General features: G+C 45.3%; 6 protein-coding genes across 6 annotated transcripts; all 6 read right to left on the reverse strand.

The window, feature by feature from the left end:
- Positions 1-1,782: 1,782 nt before the first annotated feature.
- TEOVI_000630000 (meiotic recombination protein SPO11, putative) lies at positions 1,783-3,267 on the reverse strand (the record flags this gene model as incomplete). The annotated part of the gene is made up of 1 exon (XM_067223311.1): positions 1,783-3,267. The coding sequence occupies one exon, from the start codon at positions 3,265-3,267 to the stop codon at positions 1,783-1,785; it is 1,485 nt and encodes a 494-aa protein (XP_067079412.1).
- Positions 3,268-3,521: 254 nt separating this feature from the next.
- On the reverse strand, positions 3,522-5,084 carry TEOVI_000630100 (RNA-binding protein, putative; the record flags this gene model as incomplete). Its single annotated transcript, XM_067223312.1, has 1 exon — positions 3,522-5,084. One exon carries the CDS (start codon positions 5,082-5,084, stop codon positions 3,522-3,524), a length of 1,563 nt encoding a protein of 520 aa, XP_067079413.1.
- Positions 5,085-5,649: 565 nt separating this feature from the next.
- TEOVI_000630200 (Anaphase-promoting complex subunit 11 RING-H2 finger/RING-H2 zinc finger containing protein, putative) lies at positions 5,650-5,970 on the reverse strand (the record flags this gene model as incomplete). The annotated part of the gene is made up of 1 exon (XM_067223313.1): positions 5,650-5,970. One exon carries the CDS (start codon positions 5,968-5,970, stop codon positions 5,650-5,652), a length of 321 nt encoding a protein of 106 aa, XP_067079414.1.
- A 464-nt stretch (positions 5,971-6,434) lies between these two features.
- TEOVI_000630300 (RING-H2 zinc finger, putative) lies at positions 6,435-6,914 on the reverse strand (the record flags this gene model as incomplete). The annotated part of the gene is made up of 1 exon (XM_067223314.1): positions 6,435-6,914. The coding sequence occupies one exon, from the start codon at positions 6,912-6,914 to the stop codon at positions 6,435-6,437; it is 480 nt and encodes a 159-aa protein (XP_067079415.1).
- A 246-nt stretch (positions 6,915-7,160) lies between these two features.
- On the reverse strand, positions 7,161-8,894 carry TEOVI_000630400 (uncharacterized protein; the record flags this gene model as incomplete). Its single annotated transcript, XM_067223315.1, has 1 exon — positions 7,161-8,894. One exon carries the CDS (start codon positions 8,892-8,894, stop codon positions 7,161-7,163), a length of 1,734 nt encoding a protein of 577 aa, XP_067079416.1.
- A 951-nt stretch (positions 8,895-9,845) lies between these two features.
- Positions 9,846-10,484, reverse strand: TEOVI_000630500 (uncharacterized protein; the record flags this gene model as incomplete). Its single annotated transcript, XM_067223316.1, has 1 exon — positions 9,846-10,484. One exon carries the CDS (start codon positions 10,482-10,484, stop codon positions 9,846-9,848), a length of 639 nt encoding a protein of 212 aa, XP_067079417.1.
- Between the last annotated feature and the right edge of the window lie 66 nt (positions 10,485-10,550).

Below are 10,550 nucleotides of genomic sequence, written 5' to 3' on the forward strand. Positions count from 1 at the left end.
GAGTGCCATAAACTCCGTGTAACCAGCATGTGGTGTGGTGCAAACCGTCTCATTGTACCAACGGATGTTTGTTTCAAAAGGTGCCCGAGTTTTTTTGTTAATAATTATATTTCTTCAAAACAAAAATGGCAACGCACGTCTCTCCGTGTAACGACGAACTCCTACTAAGCTCAACGCAACTAACAAAAATTTAAAAAATAGAAAAAAGAGAGAAGATAATAATGTTAGCATTTAAGAGCGAAAGGGTTCAACGAGAAAGGAACTTTTAACTGGTCCCTAGTGCTAATATTGTTGCAACACCTTCAAGAAAATCTCAGTGTAACTCTAAGTGATATATATACTTTTTCTCTAAATCTCTTCTTTTTCCCATTGTAAGTCTTCTGCTGTTCTGCTAATTGTAAAAGGATAAACAAATTGTACATTAGTGATTTCAGTCGCGAATGTCTGTTGAGGAAAGGCACATTTTTTTTTGTTTGTGTGAGCTACACTGGTTTGTCAATGAGAAATATTCATTATTCGGTATCTCCATGATATGGGTGAAAGGGGGCGGGAAACATAATTTCTTCTGTTTAATAAATGGAAAGCAAACGACACCTTCATTTTACACTGTCCCTGTGATAATCGTAACTCCTTAAGAGGTTTTAGCTCCATATCTTCATACAAAAAAAAATAAAGCAGAGAAACACAAGAAAAAAAAGGTGGCGACTTTAGTGCCGAGGAGGAGAAACACAACCTGCACCAAAAACCACAACACTCCAGCGAAACAACACGATGCCTTCCACATACATAAGTAAATAAATAAATATATATATATATATCAATCACAATTCCAAGGCAATCGCAGGCTGTGCATGTGAAATGGCCAAAGTTTAACTTCGCGGCAAGTTTGTCACCGTGCATATCACACATCACGTCATGTGTTGCAATAAAAAACATCAATTTCGTATACTGAATTGGGAGGTTGATAAAGTAACGAAAGGGTTCGAAGGCAAAATGACGGTTACACTACTCCGATTTCAGCCAACCAGTGACAATATAATTATTTTATATGTTCTGTTTTAAAGTTATTTCCGTAGTTCCATCAAAAACTTTGAAGTCCTTTGACATCACATGCAGCCGCTTCCTGGCATTAAGTTGTCGTTTTATTTTTTTAATCACTATGAAAGCCCATAAGGAATGAGAACATGCTCACTATAAAAATAATTTCCGATGCAGCACTGCCAACAACTCATCACATGAGGGCAACGAAGTATCGAGTATAAGGAAAAATATTCACACCACCGTAAAAAATAATATTAATAATAATAATAACAATAAAAATAATAACCAGAACAAGAGTCGCACAGATTGAGCGAACCGACGGCGGAAAGGGACAACAATGCCTTGAAACCAACACGTCAGATAAATCATGTGAATTATTTACACGCATATGAATATGCATTTACTTACTAAAGAAGAACAATAAAATATATTCATGCGCAAAAAAACTATATTAGAGAGTCATAAAGCAACCAAACACGTAACGAACAAACTGCACACATGCAGGAACAGCAAACGAAATAAAACACAATAAATAAATAAACGAGAACAACAATACAAGCTATGTTTTTTTTTAAAAAAAAGAGGTGGACGCAAAGCGTCACAGGCCGTTCCCTATGGCCCACACGGTTCCAACAGAAGCATTCTCAGCAAGGAGGAGTGGGAGGGGAAAAACATTTAGCTTCCACCGTGTCCAAGAGGTGATGCGTATATATATATATATATTATTTTATTTCCTCAGAGCTAAATGTAGTCCCGCCTAAATAATCCCCTACACACCCACGTAGAGAAGCTGCCTTTATGTAAAGATTGTGAAGAAAATCCTTTTTGCGTAGGTTCGTATGGGCCACTTGCACTACACTCATAGATCGCCTCCAACTCCACCTTAACACGTGACGTCTGCATTATTTGGGCTTCTCTAAACCACACACGCTGCGCATCTTCGCCATCGTCACATCCCTTCCAAATAGCGGCCCATCTTGCAATAATGTTTGAAATCATAACATCATCGCGTTGAGTAAACGGCTGGAATGGTAGGCGAGCAACACGCGGTATATGACCCACCGCATCACCCGCATGAATTCCTGATGACAAACGTTGAGAATCCGCTACTTCAGTACTCCCATCATGCAAAACGTGGCATCCACGCAAACCTAACCATCGTAGTGAGTGAACGGAAGCATAACGGTTTTCTTGAATCCGTCCCGTGTCATGTTTGTACTGTTGGAGAATTGAAAGCCCACTGGGGTTATAGTCAACCAGTGCGACGACAGGTACACCAACATCTGTTGCCGTCCGATGCAAATTTGAAAGCAGCGTCAAAGCTGCAGCGGTGGGAAACCCATGGGAGGTTAATAAAACGCACGAAACCCGATCAAATATTTTTTCTTCCATCAGCCGAAAAAACACTGCATGCTTTTCCACAACAATAATGTAGCGTATGTCGTTGTGAAGTTCAAATCCTTCAATATCCTCAGGGGAATGGACGGGTATTGACTCACATTCATGTTTCGGGCGCCACACAACACTTAGTTCCTCCCGTAGAACAGGTAATGGAAGACCCTCAGACGAGTACCGCCGTAAATCAATTCCGTGGAAGCTTAATGAACCGCCTACACAACCGCGTGTTCCCGGAACAACACCCAACAGCTGTCGAGGCAAACCGAGTTGTTGGACTAGTTGTTGAATGACACGGTTGACACAGCCCTGATCCGGAAAAAACCGAACCAGCCTGTAATAAACGTCCCGCTGCGTGCATATAACACCAAGTTGAACATTAGCATAGAGGTGACGAAGAACCAATAGCTGTTGACGTAATAGCCGCAGTCGGGGCAATTGTTGTTGCTGTGACGATACCGTCAGGAGGTTGGGACCGGATGGTTGTCGCTCCGGGGATCTCAACTCGCATGCATCGTCCCCATCTTCGGATCGGAGTGCGGCATCAGCTGGATGTTGCGCATCTCCCTTTCGCTGTCTCTCATATTTCATCCCTTGATAAGTCACAATTTCATAAATAACGTTCAACACAAACGATTCCATGCGGCGCACTGCTTCGTCTCTAAGGCTGATTGATGTGCTAGTTCTGATGTTATCGCTGCTTACGAATGCAGGTGCCTTTAAAACTTGGCGTCGCTGGGACTTGCGGCTGAATGCGGTGGTACCACCTGCCGCACCCGCAGCCGTTTCTTTGGCACATGAGTCCCCCAGTGCATACGCGGCTCTGTGCATGTTTTATTCGTGAAGGGGAAGGGGAGAAAACGTGCCCTACTACAACCATAATGAGGAGGAAAGAGAGAGCACGAAATAAATTGACTGAATGAAGTCACATCCTTGAAAATGCCAGCGTGGACAACGATCATGATCACAATACCGCGATGAAGGGAATGGGATATGCAACGAGTGCAACAAAGCTACTCTTCTCTCACTGGTCATTTTCATTCAGCTGCAAAGGTATGAGTTAACGGAAGAGAATCATTTTAACTTTATTGGCGCACCCTCTTGCGCAATTCACGTTGCTTCTCCATCCATAGTTTTGAAACGGATTGAGAGAAATCCACATGAATGCGCCGATCGTCAATGAGTGCGTTGTCCATCTTCTGATGTGCTCTATAGCATGTCTCTTCATCAGCAAATTCAACGAACCCATAGCATAATGAATCCCCCGTCTTGGAGTCCCGTATCACCTGCACCGACTTAACCTTACCAAACTGAGAAAAACACATTTCCAAACCTTCACTCGTTGTTAGTGGATTTAGTCTGCACACAAACAGTACGTTTCCCTCCGGCTTCAGCTCACCGGATGCATCCCCAATACCATCAAGTAGGTTCAGCGTGAGTGCACGAGTTTCGTTAAGCTTGTCCTGATGGAGGCGCATTTTTTCCTGCTGTCGTTTCTCACGCTCCTTACGGGGCCCAAAATTGCCATCCCCGTCAGTATCATCGTCAGAACTAAGATAGTCGCCATGAAAATGTGGATTATACTTCACCGACAAAATGTCGTAATCATCCCCATTGTTCGTATCATGGTTGGGAAAATTGCGGGCGCCCCCTTGTGCAGAGTCTTCGGGAATAACAAGAAACTCACACCCACTGAATGACTCCGTTTCATCGCTGGAACACTTCCTACCTTTACGGGCAGTGTTTTTGGAAGCTTCTCTTTTAAGTAACGAAACGAGGCCTTTGTTTGCTGCCTGCACTGCCCCCAGCGTTGCCCAATGACGAAAGCAACCAACCTGTGCCAGACGGGAAGAGAGATTATTTTCTTCCATTGTCTTCCTCCTGTCCCGGTGCGAGATATCAGCAAAAGCATCAGTCCCAGCCGTGGGCAAGACGGTCATGTGCCTAATTCGTATAAGTCGAGACGGCCGGGTCGTGATTCCGGACACAGATGTCAACCGTCTGTGTGGTGCTACACGCATCTTCTCCACGACATTATTTCCTTCACGCACTTCACCTAACACCATAAAGTTATCTTCGAAATAGTCTTGGTGACGGTTGCTGAGGGTAATAAGTAGTTGCATCTTTGGAGAAATTTCATCATTACTGCCTCCACCGTCCACTTTTGGAACCTCCAGTAATAAAAGTCCACTACGGCGTATCGCCCCAACGGCATTCGAGGCTGACTGGGGGACAAACTCCAAACGGCCCGCTTCAGCTTTTCCGCTAGCACCACTGTTGCGCCTTAACTGTGCGGTGTGCCTTCGCATCCGTTTCCATTCATTATATATTAATTGTTTCACCGCACGCCCATCTGATGCCGTATCGCCCCCTAGTTGATGACATTGACCACTCGCTTCAAGAAGCGAAGCAAATGTCTGCCGCCGTAATTCCTCAACTGGGTGGGCCAATATCATGACATTATCTGGTACTACTTCGGTAGCTATGCAGCCGTTGAAGTACTTGCAGCGGCACAAGTTCACGAGCTCCGCCGTGGCTACGGGACAATCTGCGCCATACAAATCAACTACAAGTTCTCCCAGAGACGTTTCAAGAAGAATTGCTGCAGTAACGAGAGGATGGGGACTCGACAACGACGAACTTGGCATTGATTATAACACTTTAGGCGAAGCAACACAAAGCGACCAATTTTTTTTTTTGAAAGAGCGAGAAGGAAAAGAACGTGAAGAGCATTTTGTCCAATCACCACTTACGGTACAAATGTTGCAACAGTTACAGTGAAGACAATTGCGTGCCCTTTTTTTTAAAAAAAAATCCCCCTCAGAAACTTTTGCATTCCCTCGCTCTTTTCTTTTTGGTGAATTTTCCCACACCATTTCCACTGCTATCCACTCGAACGTAGACTTTCATGATTTTTTTTGGTTGACACACACACACACACACACACACACACACTAACATAGCAAAGAGAACAAAGTGTGTCGAATGGGCTTCCAGCACAAACCAAACTCCTCAAGAGAGCGAGAGAAGAGAAACATATTACTCGACTAATGCAAATACAAAAGGAAGAAACAAATTCATTGAGATTGCAAAGAAATAGAGCAGCTTAACGAGAAAAAAAAAAGAGGGAAACATCACCAGCAAATTACATTCTACAGTGACTATTGCCGAAAGACATGGAAAGAACTGGCGTGGATTTGAAAGAGGAGTCGATTACGAACGTGCAATACGTTCAGCAGCGACCCATTGCTTACGGCATGCTGGGCAAACTTGATGTTGCTCGCCCCAGTCCCCTATACAATGAGCGTGAAATTTATGCCCGCACTCCCCTTTCACAACCAGGCAGTCTGAGGTAGGAAGCGAGAAACCAGAAGATGTGGAACAATGGACGCAGTGATCAGCGAGATGAGCCCTGCAAATGAGGCACAATATTGATTGCAGTTCTGAATGTTCGTGCGTGCAAAAAAGAGCGGCTCCCCTCAGTGTGACAGGAATGCTTACATCCATGCACCCAGACGAATTTGTATTACTCATTAGCCTCCTAAAAGAAATAAAAAATTAATAAATAAATAACGCGCTTTCACGCACACACGTATCCTGGTTGTAAAAGGAACTTCGCTTCGACACAAAGAAAGGCGCTATGCACCTGACAGGTTGTAGCAAAGCCCAAATAATGTAATACACACCGTCAACTGAACGATACAGTGGTGCTTAACTAACCTTGACCGACACTTTCGAAAGCCTTACCGCGGTCGCTATCTGTTTCTTTGCTGACGCTGCCAAGAGAAATTAACGTACATTAACAATAAAATTGAAAGAACCGAAGCGAAAACACTTGATCAGTATATGTAGGTGGTGTCGCAAGCCCAAACACACGCAACCGTAAAGTGATGGTGGAAACAGAGTAAAAATTTATGATATACCAGGGTATATAGCCAATGTTAATGACACCACTAACTTATTATGCGACACATCACATGTGTACAGCAACAAGATGCTTAGTAATCATTCTTTGCGGTTTTGGACACCGCCCACTTACAACCACAAATGGGACACAGCGGCCGTTGCTGCGCCCACCTTGAAATGCAGTGATGATGAAACACGTGCCCGCATGCGCCCCACACGACAAGGCACTCATCCGCTGCGTTATCACTGCATGAAGACGACGACGGCGGTTGCTGAACTTTACTGGTACCAAATTCACTTCGTTTGTTATTACGGTTTTCATCCTCATCGTTGTTGTAGTTCTGGCTAACCGCATTTTGACGCCTTGCACTGCCTGCGTTGCCTCGGCATTCAATACACATATCTGCAACAGGACCCTTACAAATGGGACATGCATCCATTTGAGCATTCCAGGACCACACCGCCACTGCATTCCACTGCTTTGCGGTTATACGGCATTCCGGAGATGCCCCCACGCATCCACCATCTACAGAACCTAAACCCAGTGAAGAACTCACTGAGGAATCCTCCATTTTTGATGAATTTTCTCTAGGCGTAACAGTAGTCTGGCAAGAGGAGGTTCACAAACACAAACAAAATAACAACATATCGTCTTCTTGGACCCAGTGCACGCACAAAACACCAGCAAACACGCAAAAATAAAACTTTTGAAAAAATAATGATGGGGGACAACAAACACTTCCCCAAACAAGCAACATCAAATGCGCATACACATACGTATATATATATATATATATGTCAAACTAACTTCTAAAGTACTAATGGAGTCGGACATTCACTTCTTCCAGGAGTCGGTCATGTGCACGCGTTGCGCGAGCGCTTTCCAATTTGAGGCGCTCTACCAACAACTTTAACTCTCTTAACTGCTTCGATTTCTCTTCATCCTGTGCCAATAGCTGCTGAACCCGCTCATCGCACGCAACCGCCTGTTGCTGATTCAACCGCACTGCCTCCTGCATGTGGCTTAATTTTGAGTTCAGCACTTCCGTCTCACGCTCACGAGCATCCAGACGTAACTGCAACGCCTCTAGTCGCTCGTTTGCCGCTACAAGCTTATGCCTCTCATCGTCACGTTGCAGTTCTACCGCGTTCATCGCCGCAACCGTCCGTTCTTTTGACATCTGCAACTCACGTAACACTTCTTCACTGCGCCGTGACTGCTCCTCCATACGCTGCCGTTCCCGTGCAACCCCTTCTTTTCCTTCACGCTTTGCTGTCTCACACGCCTCCTCGGCTGACGAGAGCGCACGCCGTAGTTCCTCTGCCCTTTTTGTTGATTGATCCCTTTCCTGCCGTGCACGCTGGAGATCACCCGCATGGCTCTTGCTTTTCTCTCGTAGCACACGTACCTCTTCCTTCACACGCGCGTGTTCCTTCTCAAGTTGTTCATGCTGCTGCTCAAGTTCACGTAACTTGCTCCGCAGCTGCTGCATTCCCCTCTGCATCTCACTCGTACGCTCTGCTTCCTCTCTCCGTAGGTTACTGGATAGTTGCTCATAACGTAGCTGGGCGTCATCTCTTTGAATTTGAACAGCCGAGAGTTCGGCGTAAAGGCGCTTTAATTCAATCTCCTGCGCCTGCCGCGCTTGCGACTCTAGAAGTTCCGTGGTTGTCCGTGTAGCAATTTCATACTTGCTTCCCCCACCACTGGTATCCACACGTGCAAGCTGAGCACGTAACTTTTGGGTTTCGAGTTCCTGAGTGGTCAGTTGCATTCGAAGCCCCTCAAGTGCTTCACGGTGTTTCTCCTCTACGATCCGCATGTGCGCTGCGTGGTTTTCAGCGGCCTGCCGAAGAGATTGCACCATTCTGCTCCGTAACCGCTCCAGTTCTTGCATCTTGTCCTCATTCTCCTTGCTGAGCAACTGCAGTTGTATGCGCTGAACCTCGTGCTGTTGCTGTGTCTCTTCCTTTTCGCTCGAAGCCAACTTTAGTCGGCTCTGCGTGAGTCTCAATGTCTCTTCCAGTGTTGCAACCTCGCGCTGACGCTGAACCACTTCTTCTTGGGCGGCGGCGAGCTGCCGTTGCATCTGCTTCACCTCCCGTTTCATATTTCCCTCCGTTTCCAGTGCTCTTGACAAATCTTGGCGTGCTTTCGCGCACTCGTGCTCAGCTTGCAGTCGTACATCGTCGATGCAACGCTGCTGGCGTTGTGACTCCACCTCTTTCTCCTTCATCAAATCTTCCGCGGTTTGCACCGCTTCCTGCATTTCGGCCACGTTGGTAGTCATCTCTTGCAAACGGCTCCTCAGCCGGTGGTTTTCCTGCTGGAGCTTTTCATTTTCATCTTGTTTCTCTAGAATGGTGGCATCATAACACTGTAGAAGAGGGATGGCAATGTCGGGGTTATACATCCTACTTCTAAGCGTCTCCACCTCATTATGTGGGAGTTGTAACAATTCCTGTATTTGGCTCTGAAGTCGCAAGTTCCATTCCTCGCTCAGCTGCAGCCGCTTACGAAGCGACTCCATGTCTTCCACAAGGGCCGCCATGGCTTTGGACGCGTCAATCCAATTGCTTTTTTCTCCCGTTAGTACCTGTGTACACAACGTTTACGTTCTATGGGTGCAGCCCCTCTATGGACAGAATAGCTTCTATGTAATATCTTTAGTCTATTTGTAAAAACAAAAATTAATAATAATAATTGTTGTATGTATATGGAGTTGTTTTCCTTGTGTTCCCGTTACGTACGGCTGTGATAAAGCCACAGCCACTAATATCGTCATTAGTTATAAAAGAAGAGCAAGATAAAAAGATAATCTGAGCAAAGGAAACTTCCAACCGACATCAGTACCCACATCCATACACACACGCACACAAACGCGAGGAGAGAGAGCGTAACAAATGATGTAAAAAAAAAAAAAATTAAAAACAAAACATGCGCGTACCCTCGAAGAGAACACATGACAACAAAAATAAAATAAAAATTAGCCACTCACAAAACCATGAAAAGCATCATTCGTCCCACTGCGTGTACCCGCGTAACTTCAAACAGAGCAGCTGAAACGACAGTGCGGTGAAAATCCCTGTATTCGGCTCCCTGACCCCGTGAAATGAATAAAAAAAATGTCTGTGAGTTATTGTAACTCGTAGCTGTAACACTAAAGTGAAAAACACTCGAGAAAAGAAAGGCATACCATAACAAAGAAAAAAGTTTTCAATGCAATGAACGAAATTTAGTGTAATCAGCAAAAAAATATCAGGCGGCAAAATTCCCTTTGCCACCACCTCTGGTTGTTGCAATATAGGGGAGAAAAGTTTTTCAAAAAAAGTCCCACCCAAACTTACCCATATACACCCACGTACATGTGTACTTGAGATGTATATACAAATTCAAAACGAATAAAAAGAAATGTGATGCGCTTCAACACTGTTGAAACCTCAATAGAACTGTGAAGTGCGCGCACACACCGGGAGGTTAGCGCGCAAAGGATGAAAAACAATCACAAGACAAAGCGATCCGAACTTGTTTCTTGTGGCATTCCGTAAAAAGCAGCGGCAATTGTTGCAACAGCGGACGAACATTTCTGTTCCTCTTCACTGATTGCGTCAAGACAAACACAGGAAGGATCTGGAAGTGTGGCAATGCAAACACCACCACAAACGCCCTTCCTGCGTTGAGCTGCTGCACCTTTAATGCTATGGCGCGCAAGCATGACGGCGCGTTCCAACCAATTAGGATGTTGTTGCACCACCTGATAAGATGGTAGCGGGGAGACAACTTCGTTTCCCTCGCACTCCATTAAAATACAAGCAGCTCCTTCCTCCTCCACTTCATAGTTGTCAACATCAAAATGGTTTCGCTGATTCCAATCTTGCCACTCCACGCACGAAGAGGGAGCAGCCGATACGGAAGCATCATCTTCCCTCATAACATTACTTCCAAAAGCTGCGGCTGCAACATTACGCGCACCTCCGCAGATTCCTGCAGTAATGCGCCCCTGATGAACACCACCATCGGCACGCTCAGCGTAATGCAGAGCTCCTTCTGCTCTCTGTGTGGTGCCGTCCCCATCGATAACTTTGAAGCGTTTGGGAGGAAGTACGTACGCATGTAATACCGACCTGGACCGCTTTGGCATATTCAGCCTCACAATACCACCACGTTCCACCACACTTCATATATATATATATATATATATATATAT

The sequence above is a fragment of the Trypanosoma equiperdum genome (genome assembly GCF_001457755.1).
Source record: "Trypanosoma equiperdum strain OVI genome assembly, contig: ctg_1832, whole genome shotgun sequence".
Classification (NCBI taxonomy): Eukaryota; Euglenozoa; class Kinetoplastea; order Trypanosomatida; family Trypanosomatidae; genus Trypanosoma; species Trypanosoma equiperdum.